This window comes from Zalophus californianus, chromosome 6 (assembly GCF_009762305.2).
Source record: "Zalophus californianus isolate mZalCal1 chromosome 6, mZalCal1.pri.v2, whole genome shotgun sequence".
Classification (NCBI taxonomy): Eukaryota; Metazoa; Chordata; class Mammalia; order Carnivora; family Otariidae; genus Zalophus; species Zalophus californianus.
The window spans coordinates 27,536,588-27,551,549 of NC_045600.1; the positions used below are offsets into that span (position 1 = coordinate 27,536,588).

A 14,962-nucleotide genomic window follows, 5' to 3' on the forward strand; every position below is an offset into this window, starting at 1 on the left:
AGTCACTGCCCCCCATACATTTACACACAATACACACTAGCTTTTAGAGGGAGTATGACTTGCCTCCCTTTGCTGTTGCTGATTTTATAAACAAGTGATTTTATAAGAGTGGTTATGTTCGTAGTTTGAATGAGAAGAAAGTATGGAAAAGGAGAAAGAGCCAAAGAGTACTAGACTGCAAGTCAGGAGATGAGTGTGGTGATCTGGTTTCCAAAGATTGAGCAGATTAGAAATGAATGTGAAAAAAGATTACTACCTCTAAAATTAGCTTACTGACAAGAGAGAACTTTGCTCTTATGATTATCCATGTCCATCTTCTATAGGTTGAAAAAATGGTACATTAGTTGAAGGAAACAAAGGGGAATGCCCAGAAGAAAAAGAAAATATTGGTAAGTGGCCAATATAAAATAATACCCCACCTTTGCATAGGTCAGATTTCTGCACATTCTGCTTTCTTATTCCTGAGAGCTCAATCTCTGAGCCACTAAAAGACCTGTCACAAGGTCTACAACCCTTATTCTTTTGGAAAGCCTCTCGTTTGCATGAGTTGACATAAAAATCTAATAATTATGGCTTTCTGATTTACATCGCATTGATTTTAAAGATTTAAAAAAATTACGTGATGGCAGCTTATTGAACGAATTCTGTATATAACAACACTCATCAGTGATACACAGCATGGTGTCAGGGAAAACTAGCTCAAAAAGCATAGCAATCTGGGACCATTTGATGGCAGACAGGCAAACAGTCCTATAGAACTGTAGCCCCTAGAGGCATCCCAGGTTTGCAGAAAAATATAACTGATGATCATAATCATGACCCTGAATCATAAGTCACTTTAGAAATGTTTGTAGCCAACATTGTTAAAATAAAAATGTTACATTATTTAAAAGGGAAGCATCTTAGACACATTTGAAGAAATGTACTTATGTGGCAGCCCTATTCCTTTATATAGATATAAATATAGGAATATAGGTATATATTAGGTATATATAAAATATACCTAATGATATAGGTATCATTGTATATTTCAGTCTTTCTCATTTTGTTATTTTGATATAACATTTGAAGCAGTAGATGCTTTTCATTTGATATCAAGAAAGGGAAAATAGGTTTTTACTTCTCTTCCCACAAATTCCAGTGTAAACAGTGACAAAGCGCACTGATCCTTGTAATTACTCTTCTGCACATAAATGCCTCTCACAATGGATATGGGTTTGAAGGCAGAAATAGTTTATCACCTTAGGTTTTTATTATATTTGCTCACCGGGGCAATATTAACCCTCTCCTGACGTAGTAGCTTCCTGTCTAAAGGTTTTTCACTCTTAATGAATGGGTAGGAAAAGGCCTTGTGCCTTGTGAAGAGAGGGGCAGCAAGAGCAGCAACTTTCCCCAGGCAGTGGGTACTGTAGCTAAGTCAAGCCTGAAACAATGAAGAATGAAGTCAGGCACTGCCTGATCTCATTTTGGTATAACACCCAAATGGTTTCATTGTGTAGAATCGGCCTTTTTGACACTTGTCTAATGATGTTTTGATTAAAATGGAATAAAGTACAGAGAGAAGTGATCTGTTTATCGGGAAGATTTTATATTTGTTGGTAACTACCAATGTATCAATTCTAATTCCTTTATTGGGAGTGTTTGATCTTAGGGTTGGAGAGACCTTAAAAGAGATCTCATTCAACCAGTCTTCTGATTTGTGAATCCACCTGGGACAACATAGTCAGACTTGAGCTGGGCCCTTGGGGCAAGAATCCTCTCCTCCCCACCAGCACAACAACTCCTACTGTTGGGAAGTTCTTCCCATTCAATCTCTCCCCTTATAGTTTCCATGCTTATAAGTCTTATTACAGCTCTTTGGCAGCGTTCTAAAACAAGTTGACTATTTAATAACTCTATTTTGATGCTTGAAAAATGCTTGTTACAGAGTTTTTCAGTGGTTTTCATATCTGTGCCAGTTGTCAGTCTTCTCCCTTTCTACCAGATATCTCTTTGGTACCTAAGTATTAATGCTACTGTTGTCTGATTGGACATTTTCTTTCTGTATATAGCATGAAGAAAGTTGCTATTCTGTTAATATAAATATTTTCACTCTATACCTTCCTTGATTTAGCATTTCATTTCACTATTAGGTTTACTATTCAGTTATTAATGGATGCTTATAATCATAACAAATATAGTGACTTGTTTATTTTCTCCCTACTCTTTCCTAAATATATCTGACTTTTTTGAAGTATTTACATTCTTTTCACCCTTGGAATAAGCAGGATATTGTATGAGTTATAGTTTTTCTGACTTTAATGCTTCTCCCTAAATAAAATATTAGGACTCAGGGTGCCTGGGTGGCTCAGTTGGTTAAACATCTGACTCTGGGTTTTGGCTCAGGTCATGATCTCAGGGTCATGAGATCAAGCCCCACATCAGGCTTTACATTCAGAGTGGAGTCTGCTTAAGATTCTCTCCCTCTGCGCCTCCCCCACACTCATGTTCACTTGCTCGCTCTCAAATAAATAAAGAAAGAAAATCTTTTTACAAAATATCAGGAGGGTGCCTGGGTGGCTCAGTCGTTAAGTGTCTGCCTTCTGCTCAGGTCATGATCCCAGGGTCCTGGGATCAAGCCCCCACATCAGGCTTCCTGCTCAGCGGGAAGCCTGCTTCTCCCTCTCCCACTCCCCCCTGTTTGTATTCCTTCTCTTGCTGTGTCTCTCTCTGTCAAATAAATAAATAAAAATTTTTTAAAAATCTATAAAACAATATCAGGACTATAATAGAAAAAAAATGGAAAGCATCAAGTGGTGGGATAGGATATTTTCAGAGAAATTAAAAGTATATACTGTTTTTAATTTTTTATTTATTTAATTTTTTTTAAAGATTTTATTTGAGAGAGAGAGAGAGAGCACGAGAGGGAAGAGGGTCAGAGGGAGAAGCAGACTCCCTGCTGAGCGGGGAGCCCGATGTGGGACTCAATCCTGGGACTCCAGGATCATGACCTGAGCCGAAGGCAGTTGCTTAACCAACTGAGCCACCCAGGCGCCCATATACTGTTTTTAATTTTTTAGAGTTAATCTCATTGGAATAACATGTAGTTCCTAAAACAAGAAGTGTATAAGCTCCGTTAATAGAAATAACATATAAACTGAAAAAAAAAAACTGAACACAAAATATTATGCAAATACTGGTTATAACTTGCAGTAGCCTCTAAGATGGCCCCCACTGATCCTCACCTCTTGGTATTCATGCCCATCCTCTCACACATTTCCTCAGGGTTGGTCTGTAGGAACAATGGAATATGGGGGAAGTAATAATGTATGACTTACAGGGCTAAGTCATAAAAAAACATAGCCACTTCTACCTTGCTCTCTCTTGGGTTTCCCACCCTGGAGGAGCCAGCCACCATGTAAAGATATTCAAGGTTCTTTGGAGAGTCCACTTGGGAAGCAGCTGAGGCTTCCTTCCAACAACCAGCATCAGCTCACCAGCCATTGAGTGAGCCATTTTGGAGGTGGGCTTTCAGCTTCAGTCAAGCCTTCAGTTGACTCTAGCCCCAGCCTGCATCTTGACTCCAGTATCATGAGAGACTGTGAGTCTGAACTTTCCAATTAATCCACTCTTAAATTCCTGAACTATAGAAACTGTGAGATAATAAGTGTATCTTATTGTTTTAAGCAACTAAGTTTTGGGATTATTTGTTGTGCAGCAGTAGGTAACAGTGTACAGCATTCCAAATATTTATTGGTTTGATAAATAGAAGAGAACTTGGGCAATGTAAATAATGTTTAGTATCCTTTAGATTTGGGGGGGCTAAGTTACTTCAGTTTATTGCAATTTTAACAAAGTGTGTGAATTAAAGAAATTCAATATAGCTATAGAACTAATAGATTCAGAAAAATAAAATTATAGTTTCTCCTAAAACAATATGACTAGATTAGGTATTCATTAATTCTCTTAAAATCTTTTTATACAAGTATATATTATTCCCTCCCTTTTTTAAATATTTTATTTGAGAGAGAGAGTACGAGGAGGGGGAGGAACAGAGGGAGAGGGAGAAGCAGAATTCCTGCTGAACAGGGAGCCTGATGCAGGGCTTGATTCCAGGACTCCGAGATCATGACCTGAGCTGAAGGCAGATGCTCAACAAACTGAGCTACCCATGTGCCCCTATTTTTCCCTTTTTATGTCACTTTGCAGCTTATTCCTATTGTCAGTTTCCATTGAGAACCTTCTTGGACACTTTTCTAGGTGGTTGGGCTACATCAGTAAAGAAGGATTCCTGCTCTCTAGGAGCTTATATTCTATCAGAGGAACACATAATAAACATACATAAACTATCTAATATGTTAGAATGTGATAAGATGCAATAGAAAAAAGAAAAAGATAAGAGTAAGGGGTATTGAGAGAGCAGGCAGAGGTAAGGGGCACATGAGGGAGAGAGGTTAGTATTAAAGATAGGTCTCAATAAGAAAGTAGCATTTGAACCATGATTTGAAGGAGTTGCAGGAATTTATCAAGTGGATGTATGTTTCAGTCAGCGGTGACAGCTAGAGCAAGGCCCTAAGGCAGGAGCATGTTTGACATGGCACGTAGACGTCAGTGTTGGGGGAGTGAGTAAGGTGAAAACTTAGATAAGATCAGAGGTAATGGGGAGGGAAGCAGAGCAAGAAAGCTGTTGCTGGAATCTTGCTACTCTGGGGGAAATGGGAAGCCATTACTGGATTTTGCAGAGGAGAGACATTCTGTAACATATTAAAAGGATGACTTTGGTTGCTTATTAAAAATAGACTCTAGGGGAGTGAGAGTAAAAGCAGAGATGTGTTAAGACAGTATTGGAGTAAATCACAGGAGAGATGATGGTGGCTTGGGCCAAAGTGGTAGCAATGAGTGATCAGAAATGGTCAGATTCTGGGAATGTAATGAAGATAGAACCAGCAGGAAACAGATCAGAAGTTCTCGGTTGTATATAGGAAGGAGATCAAACTACTATAAGACTTTTGCATGTTGATGCCAGTCTAACTTTCCAGCTTCATCTCTGATCATTCTTCTCTGCTCTACCTTCTCCTCCCACCCCCATATCCATTTTTCTGTAGAGTCATTCTAGATGACCCTTCTGGGTGATCTACTAATTAAAACTGTGGGCTCTGGAATTAGACCATCTGGGTTTGATTTCTGGCTCTTTTCGCTTTCTGCTATGTGGTCTTACCTCGCTTCTTATGCCTCAGTTTTCTCGTTTCTAGAATGGGGATGTTAATAAATAGAACCTACCTCACAGAGTGGTTTTGTAAGATTAAACAAGATAATGCATATAAAATACTTAACATAGTGCTTGGGAAGTATTAAGGTCTTCGCTGCTATTACGATTACCTCAAATTGTGTTCCTTTGGCCACAGTCTTTCCTCTGCATTAAATACTAACCCTCTCTTCTATACCCTTCCCCTATAGTCTACTTTTTGTTTTTATTTTGTTTCTGAAATCCACATGACAAAAATTTTTGAGGAAATAAAAAAATGAAATCAAACCATAATATACCTATTTCTTTTCATCTTTTTATAGTCCCTCTGGTCTTTATCCAGATGTCTGCATTATTTATGTAGTTCTATTCATTTTTCATGATCAGTTCAAATGTCATCTCATGATGCCTTTCCTAATCCTGTAGGTAGAGTTAGTCCTTTAAGGCTTTGGGCTCCTCTAGTGTTTTTATGATTAACTTAAGAAGGTGTGGTTATTTGTGCCTATGTCTGCCAGACTGAGCATCTTGAATAAAAACATCTGTTTATTCACATTTACTTCTCGAGCACCTAGCACTTAGTGGGCATCAGTGAATGTTTGTAGATTGGACACTGGAATGGAGCCTAGTAAGGCTCCCCACTTCAGTCATACATCTAACGGCCAGATTCATATTTGTGACACTCCCTTGCTCAAAATCTTCAGTGGCTTCCCATTCCCTGCAGAGTTTAGTCTAAACTCAGCTGAGTATTTGGTGTGCTGTACTGTCTGACCTGACTTTGCCTTTCCAACTTTATTTCCTGTCACAGTCAAACTGATGTGTTCACTATTCCCGAGGGGCCTCCATCCCTTTTCTACCTCCATGTCTTGAATCATTGTTTCCTGAAAAGCACTCTTCTCCTGTCTTAATACCCCTTCTCAGGACCTTCTTCAAATGCCACTTCTTTCACAAAGCCTTCTCAGTTATTCCAGCTGGACATAATCTCTCCCTGCTTTGAATTCTCAGATCATGGTAACTGAGCTACTTGTCACATTTTAACTCTATAGAGGTTGTTAATGGACATGTATTCTTTCTTTTCCTGTTTACTGTAGTCTCTTAAAGGGCAGGTCTAAGATGATTCGTCTTTGCATGCCATACTTGTAGGTAGCACTGGGCAACTGATAATTTCTGGAATGGCTAAATGAATGAATATGTGAATAAATAGGATTCCTGGAGTAGCACTCCTATCCATGAGCTGGTTTGGAGGGGAATGGGGAGCTGGGTATGTCATACATTGCCATGGTAAGACGCTGGGAAAGGTGGTACCCCCTTCCCTGATGCTTTTGTCTGCAGATATTATTAGCTCAATTGTACCAAGTCTATTCATGAGAAATTTACTGATGTCTAACATGTTCCAGGCTCAGTACTTGAGTTTGGGAGTACAAAAGATATCATATACCCTCACCTTAGACAACCTTCAGATAGCAAAGTGATCCAGGGCCCTGGCCCCTAGTATTGGGTATGTAGGCCCCAACTTATATTCCCAATGAGGCATTGCTCACTGTGCTGAATCTATTTCAGACTTAACTAATTAGACTAGTCGTGGTTTTGCTTTGCTTGACTAACTTATGTTCTGGGTGGTTTAGCTACATTTCTGTAGTTCAGCTTATTGTTTAAATTTTTCATTCTGGTTACATTTTAAACTTGCATTATGTTTAATTTTTAACTTCGTTAAAACTAGCTTCTCTGTGGAGCTCAGGAGAATTGGCAGTGGGAGCTTACCTAAGGCTTTCTGGTGGAATTTTCTAGTCACCTGTCCCCCATTCCATTATTTTAAACTGTTGAGAAATACTGTGTCATTTTATTCAGGTCAGTCGATACTAATATTTGTTTTGGGAGGGAATAGAAAAATTTAAATAACAGGTGTCACCATGGAACTGTTTAATGAAAACAAGTCCACTCTTTTTGAAATCTGATTCAGTACCTACAGGTCCTTTCTCACACTTGTGCTCTATTCTGGTTCTCTATACTCCATCTATTTGATACTCAAAGTTCTCAGGGTTTTCCTTGTGTCACTTCACCAGGTTAATTCCTACCTCTGATTTAGGACCCAGCTTAGGCCTCTTACCCCTTAAGGAGCCTCCCTCTCCCTTCCCACCTCCATGCTTCCCCTTCTGAGATGAGTTAGTTTCCTCTTAGGTTCATTCCTATAATATTCTGCATATTCGCATAAGAGAACTTACCGCAGTATGTACATTATAGCTGTTGGTTTACTTGTCTGTTTCTTCTAGTAAGCTGAAGCCCCAAGAGCTGGACCTGTATCTGATTCCTCTTTTGTATCTAGAAACTAACAGTGTCTGGTGTACAATTCAAGACATTCAGTAAATGCTTGTTAATTAGACAATTTAATACCCAACTTTCTAAATTCATCACAAGGATAGAAGCCATCAAGGAGTGCAATTAACTTTCCTACTCTTGGGCTAAGGTTGTAAAAACATGAAATAGTAAGGAATTAATAACATTATTACATAGTTACATATTTAATAATTGTAAATATAACATTATTTAATAATATAAAAACAGTAGGTTATCAGTGTCCTGTGTAAAAACACAGAATTCAGTTCCTGGGCAACTTCGGCCCTACAAGCAATAATGCTACTAGTTGGCACTTAACTATCATAAAAGTAGATGAACCAGACAGTCATGTGTACCCAGAAAAAAAAAGTGGCTAAGGGAGGAGTGAAGGGTCAAGAAGAGAATGAGTTAACAAAATGCCACGTAGTTAGTTACAAACGAGCACAAAGGTGAATGTGGTTCATGAAGCTAGCTTGATTCAGAAGGGCTGAAATAGGAGCAAAGAGCAAAAGGCACCTAACAGTGACAGCAAGGATTCATGGGGAACAGGCAGACATGAGCAGGTGAGCACCCAAATGGGGCCCAGGTTCTGTGGGATTGTGGTCTGTCTCTGGGTGACATGGAAGAAGGGAATCTGGAGTGTGAAGCTCTAGGGAGGCTGCCTAGGGAGTATTAGTGTTTACTATAGAGACAAAGATATATTGAAAAGACCTTAGAAGGAAATGAGAACAGTGACAAACACTAGCTGGCACCAAGGTCTCAAAAAAATTGAAGAGCTTTGTTGGGGTGAATAGGCAAAAGTGAGCAAGAGATGTTGAGAAGACCAGTTCTGAAAGGAGTGAATTTCAGTATACTGATGTGTATACTCCCCAGTCTACAGAAAGTAAACTTGACTAGCTGCATTATTTTGAGTAGCATATGAAACACATAATTGACACATTGGAGAAACAATCCTGCCTTGGAAGTTTGGAATCGTGATCTTCCAATGGGTAGGTAATTAATTTCCTGTTGGAAAGAAGTCAGCTATCATATTCTTGTTAAATGGATAGGATCCAGGGCACCTGGGTTGGCTCAGTTGGTTAAGCGACTGCCTTTGGCTCACGTCATGATCCTGGAGTCTCGGGACTGAGTCCCACATGGGGCTCCCTGCTTAGCAGGGAGTCTGCTTCTCCCTCTGACCCTCCCCCCTCTTGTGCTTTCTCTCTCTCTCTCAAATAAATAAAATCTTTAAAAAAAAAAATGGATAGGATCCAGTGCCCGAGTTACTGGATCACTGTTCATCCTTTCAGAGTATTTATTCAACACCTACTGTGTGCTAGCACTGTTCCAATGCCAGGAACACATCAGTGTATACAACAAACAAAAATTCCCACCCATAGATAGCTCACATGAGGATGGCAGGGAGCAGGGAATCTGAAACAAAAAAACAAAAACACTGAAGTAATAAATTATACAGAAGATGGAAAGTCCTATGGAAAAAAATAAACAGAGGGGTGCCTGGGTGGCTCAGGTGGTTAAGCGCCTGCCTTTGGCTCAGGTCATAATCCCAGGGTCCTGGGATCGAGCCCCGCATTGGGCTCCCTGCTTCGCGGGAAGTCTGCTTCTCCCTATCCCTCTGCTGTTCCCCTTGCTTGTGCTCTCTCACTCTGTCAAATAAATAAATAAAATCTTTAAAAAAAAAAACAGGGAAGGAAGGTAGAAGATGCGCATGTGGCCAGGTGGGTTGCAGTTTTAAATAGGATAGACAGGGAAAGTCTCAAGAAGACATTTGAGCAAAGACTAACAAAGTGAGCAAGCTTTGCAGGCTGGGGTCACATGAAAAAGGATGCTGTTCTATATACTCTAAATTGTAAGCCTTTCTAGTATCATTCTTAGCGAATCTTAAAGAAAAATGAGATTGGAAATGGTGTTAGAAGGTAGGGATTGAAAGCAGAAGGGGTTATTGGATGTTTTCATCCTTTGCTTTCTCTAGAATCTACTGTTTATTTACACTGAGCACCTGGTATGACTCTGCACTTTTTCACGCCATGAAAACAGATACCTAGCATGCATTTTTTTCCCCTTGAAATCTCTTTTGAAATGAAAACAAATGTTTGCTTAATGGAAATGGAAGCTGGAGAGGTTTTTCAGAAACCACAATAATAGAGAAAATATGAGTGAGCCCTGAGAAGCTTCTGTGGAATTAGTCACAGAGGTAGAGGAAGGCTGGTGACTGGAAAGCCCCTAACTGTTCTTCCTGAGGGAGAAAAGGGACCAAGGGTTGGATAATGGACAAGGCAAGGGTCCATTAATACGCAGAGAATCTGAAAGGGTTGTTTTTGTTTTCAGTTATTTAGATTGATCTACATGACTAGCCTGTTTGCTGTAAGAGAATCTGCCAAAGGGAGTGATTTAAGATGTGAGTGTGAATCTGGCCAAGCAGTTGCCCTATTTCAGTGTTGTTTACCTGGGATAAAGTTTCCTTTGAGACTCTTAAAAGGTTTTTGGTTGTTTTTTCTCCCTAGCCAAAACCTTTATTCTTAACTATCAAGTAGAAGTCCAGCCTTGAATTGTCTTCAAACTGATAATTCTAACTCTGCCTTTCAGTACCTCAGAACTACTGTGGTTATTTTAAATAGTTCAAACTCCAAATGCAGTTAACTTCAATTTACATTATTTTATATAAAATGTCACCTTTGGGAAGAGAGACATTTTGATAAAATGAACCCTAGGAGGTCAACAGACTTGAGAATGACTGAGAATCCTCAATCTATACTCCAGATATACTCAGTTATTCTGTTAGAAATAAAGGGACTGGACAATGGGAACTTTGGAATTAGATCTTGATTAACCAGCTACTTACATAGGGAGAAGTCCAGAGATGAAAGCTGGAATAGGACACTCAAAACTGTTTTGAGCAAAGTACATAAAGGGCAATTAAGGAAGTCTTAAATGTTAGAGGATTGTCATGGCATTCTTTATGAATACCGGGAGAAAATGAAGCCGAGAGCAAAGACAATATAGCTCATCCAGGAGACATTTTTTCATGTAACCCTACTCTAGGTTTTCAGCATCATTTTTATCCAAACTATAATACACAGATCTAAAATAAAACTGAGCGCTAGTGCTAAGATTTTTGTCTTTGCTAAGACAAAAGAAATATAGGCAGTAACTTGCCATAAGGGAGGCTTTTGGAATCAGAAAAAAGAAAGGTTGGCAAGACTGAAGACTGATTTCTAATCAAGATTTCACCATTGACTTGCATTATGACTTTCAGCAAGTCAGTGAACCTCTCTGGCTTAATTTGCCCATCTGCCTTACGTGTTTTTTTGGGTGGTGGTGGTGGTTGTTTTTGTCTTTTTTTTTTTTTTTAAAAGATCTTATTTATTTGTCAGACATATAGAGAGAGAACACAAGCAGGGGGAGCTGCAGGCAGAGGGAGAAGGAGGCTCCTGCTGAGCAAGGAGCCGGATGCGGGACTTGATCCCAGAACCCTGGGATCGTGACCTGAGCCAAAGGCAGACACTTAACCAACTGAACCACCTAGGCATCCTTTTTTTTTTTTTTTTTTTTTTTTAGAGCGGGAGTACAGGGGGAGGGAAAGAATCCCAAGCAGGCTCCACACCAGACGTGGGGCCTGATGCTGGGCCCAGTCTCACAACCCTGAGATCATGACCTGAGCTGAAATCAAGAGTCGGATGCTTAACTGACTGAGCCAGCCAGGTGCCCCCATCTGTCTTAAGTTCTTTACGGGGATAACATGGCCTGAAACCTGTGAAGGATGTTTTTTAAAACCATAATGGTCCGGGAGCCTGGCTGGCTCCGTTGGAGGAGCATGCGACTCTTGATCTGTGGGTTGTGAGTTCAAACACCATGTTCAGTGTAGAGATTACTTAAATAAATAAACAAACAAACAAAACAAAAATCCTGCAATGGTCTGTTTAAGTGTTTTTAAGTTAGGCTGATTTCCCTAAAATGTGATTGTATGTACAAGCCACTGGCAATATTAGTGGTCACAGGTAGCAGTCCAATAGCCTGAGTTTTGAAGGCTGCAGATACCCTAATGCTAGTGACGTTATAACTTCTTTGTAACTTTATGACTTTAATTCAGAAATTGAAACATCTTATATCAACCAGAAAAGACAAAAGAGAGGGAAAGAGGGAGGGAGAGAAGGTTAGTATATGATCTAAAGACAAAATTGTCAAAATAGAAAAGAAGTCAGTTAGACTCAACAATAAGAGCAGGGTGGCAGAGAAGGCCTTGAGTATGAGAGATCCACCGTACAACTGAAAGCAGAGAAGGGGGAAATATATTTTAAATCCCATTTTCCTTTTGCAACAAGATACTCTTCAGTAAAAGGTGCTAGGAGCCTATGTTACCCTGGTCTAGCTTGTTACGCTGGTTAGGAAAAATAGAGAAGGAGCACCTTGGGGGAAGGGCTGGGATTTCTATAGTAGGTGTTTCTTCCTTTACAGGTATAAACAAAAGACCAGTTGGTCTAACCATGTGTTTCTTTGTCCTATAAGCCACTGCAGGTGTATGAACAGCACTGCTTCTGCAGCAAAAGCCTAGACTCATCACACCTTGGGAAGAGAATGGCCACTACCTGGGGGGCAGCCTTTTTCATGCTGGTGGCCTCCTGTGTTTGTGGCACTGTCTTCCACAGAGACCAGCAGACTTGGTTTGAGGGTGTCTTCCTGTCTTCCATGTGCCCCATCAATGTCAGTGCCAGCACATTGTATGGAATTATGTTCGATGCAGGGAGCACTGGAACACGAATTCATGTTTACACCTTTGTGCAGAAAATACCGGGTAAGTGTAGCTGGTACCCTCACCAGTGCCTATTAATCCACAGTTCAGCATCTCCTTCCAGAAACAAATGTGCTGAGAGTATGTGATATGAATTATGGTAACTTACAGCTACTGAATGTCTTTCCTCAGAGAAGATTTTGGGCTATAATTGAACATATGGTTTAATTCAATGTGAAATTAGATCTGGGTTGCCTGTAGTCTGAAACCCATATGTCCAAGAAGTATAGCTGTAATTTGTCCTTTTCTCTAAAGTTGATGTTCCAGGGTCCAGAATATTGAGAATATTGGAAGTGGTCATGAGAGAGGAACATTGCCATCCTTGGAGAAGGAGATGAAGGGACCTTGAAGATTAACTTTTTCTGAATTTCCAGTGTTCTCAAGTTACATTTAGAGCCTAGGGTCAGCAGTAGGAGCTAGGTATCCACCCTGAGAAATGCCAGAGGGACTCTCAAGAATTGCCCATGGTCTTCTGTCCCCCTACCCAGTACTCCTGCAAGCCACTCCTCACAGGTGGGATTACTTAGGATGGCTTGGAGGGATAGCAGGTTGATCTAGTGGGTCATATGATACAGAGCCCACTATCAAAAGCAGCCTAACTTTTGGTAATTAGCCATCTCTTCTGTTTTGTTCCACGGACAAAATAGGACAGCTTCCAATTCTGGAAGGGGAAATTTTTGAATCTGTGAAGCCAGGACTTTCTGCTTTTGTAGATCAACCTAAGCAGGTGAGTTTTTACAATTAGGTGTTTAGATTCTTAGTGCTTTGATAATTTTACCACACAGCCGCTGTTAAATATCTCATGCTGTTCACTAGTGATATTGAGGCCATGTGTAAGATCAGTTTTCTGTCCTCAGCTGTACTGGATTACAGAAATTATACACCCCAGGCTCACTAGGACTTGGGCAGAAGGAAGTTAGAATAGATTGTGGACATGCAGGGATGACACCATCTTTTAAGAGATTGTTCCTTTTGTATTTACTGTTTAAGATTTTGAGTTGAAGCTGTCAACTGCATTGATTAATGTAGATACAGAAGATGGACATGGAGTTCTATAGAGTGTGAGGTATAAACATGGCAGTTGAGGCCATGTAGACCCGATGAACTTCATTTTAAAGTACCCTGATCTAGGACAGACCGTGCATGCCTATACTCTAGAAATTAGGCAAGAACTTATGAAAACAAAAATCTTTGGTTATTAGAGGATGAATGAAGAGTTTTGTTGTGACTATATTTCACATTTGAGCACCCATAATGTGCTACACCCAGTATGTCAGAGACCAGAATATTGAACTTTGGTAGCAAATTTAAAGGTATTGTTCCGTGTTACAAGCATAATCATTAACCAAAGGAAAACCTTATATTAAAAATAACTTGGGCGGCGGGGGGAATGTCCTGGGGCACCTGGCTGGCTCAGCCGGTAGAACATGCAACTCTTGATCTCAGGGTTGTGGGTTCAAGCCCCATGTTCTGTATAAAGATTACTTAAAATATAACCTAAGAAAAAAATGGCTTGAACTTGAAGAACTGAGAAGATGTTTATTTTCTCAGCTCACTGTTGTGAAATGGTAAATACATGAGAAAATTAGGAGCTGTTGAGAGCAACTACATTATCAGAAACTGATTTGACATGTAGAGAAGATTGTGTTGTGGTAGCTAATAATTATAATAATTTAGAGGCAGCGTGTTGTCAGATAAGATGTTCACTCAGGGAAACAGTGGATTTAAAATAATGGTTTTTAGTTTCATAAATTTAGTATCTACTGTGTACTGTGTGTGTAGGTGCTGGTGATGCAAATATGAACCTGACGTGTTCTGTCCTTACAGAGATCATAAAAATCGTAGCACAACAGCTACACCAGCATTTGTGTGGCAAGTATACACACTCTGCCTCATCTAATGCACTCGGCAGTTTTATAGTGGTATGAGGTGTATCTCCCTCATATATATATATATATATATATATATATATATATATATATATATATATATAATATAAGGAGGAAACCAAGCCCCTCTGTTAAGCCACAGGGCTAGCAAGCAAGTCTTTTCTAACTCCACATCCAGTGTTTTCTTCACTGTACCCAACTTTCTGGCCTAAAGCTAATTTATGAGGCACAAAATAACAGTCAGTTAAAATGACCATGCTATGACAGAATCATTTTTGTTATTAATCAAAATTAGATGGATTTTCCTTCAAAGAAGCCTACTTCTCTGGGTTTCTTCTACAGAGCAGAATGTGCTTGGAGCCCTCTACTGCCTCACTCTTAATATCCCCCGGAACATGTTGAGGGAAGAGACAAGTGCCCCTAAATGACTTTTCACTGGATGAGTAGGTCATCTTTTTTGAAGGGTGCTGAGACTGTTCAAGGACTCTTAGAGGTGGCAAAAGACTCAATCCCCCGAAGTCACTGGAAGAGAACCCCAGTGGTCCTGAAGGCAACAGCGGGACTGCGCTTACTGCCAGAACAGAAAGCCCAGGCTCTGCTCTTTGAGGTAATTTTTGAAGTCCTTTGCATCTTGGATGATTCTTTATCCCTATGTGAATATTTTCTTCGTGGGTTTTTAGCTCTCTGGTGTGTGACTGCTACCTTTAGTATTCCACCATTGCTAAAGCA

At 39.9% G+C, this 14,962-nt stretch overlaps 1 protein-coding gene across 10 annotated transcripts in view; it reads left to right on the forward strand.

The window, feature by feature from the left end:
- ENTPD5 (ectonucleoside triphosphate diphosphohydrolase 5 (inactive)) overlaps nt 1-14,962 on the forward strand; it is a 77,338-nt gene that overhangs the window by 8,847 nt on the left and 53,529 nt on the right. For 5 of the 10 annotated variants that reach the window (XM_035727938.1, XM_035727939.1, XM_035727942.1 and 2 more), the window contains 3 exons: nt 12,062-12,347; nt 12,992-13,071; nt 14,697-14,840. In XM_035727938.1, the coding sequence (XP_035583831.1) occupies nt 12,131-12,347; nt 12,992-13,071; nt 14,697-14,840 (441 nt within the window). In that variant the 5' untranslated portion in view covers nt 12,062-12,130. Of the gene's footprint in view, nt 1-323; nt 390-7,988; nt 8,119-9,883; nt 9,954-12,061; nt 12,348-12,991; nt 13,072-14,696; nt 14,841-14,962 lie in introns of those variants that run through there. The other 5 variants (XM_035727936.1, XM_035727937.1, XM_035727940.1 and 2 more) reach the window with 4 other exon arrangements.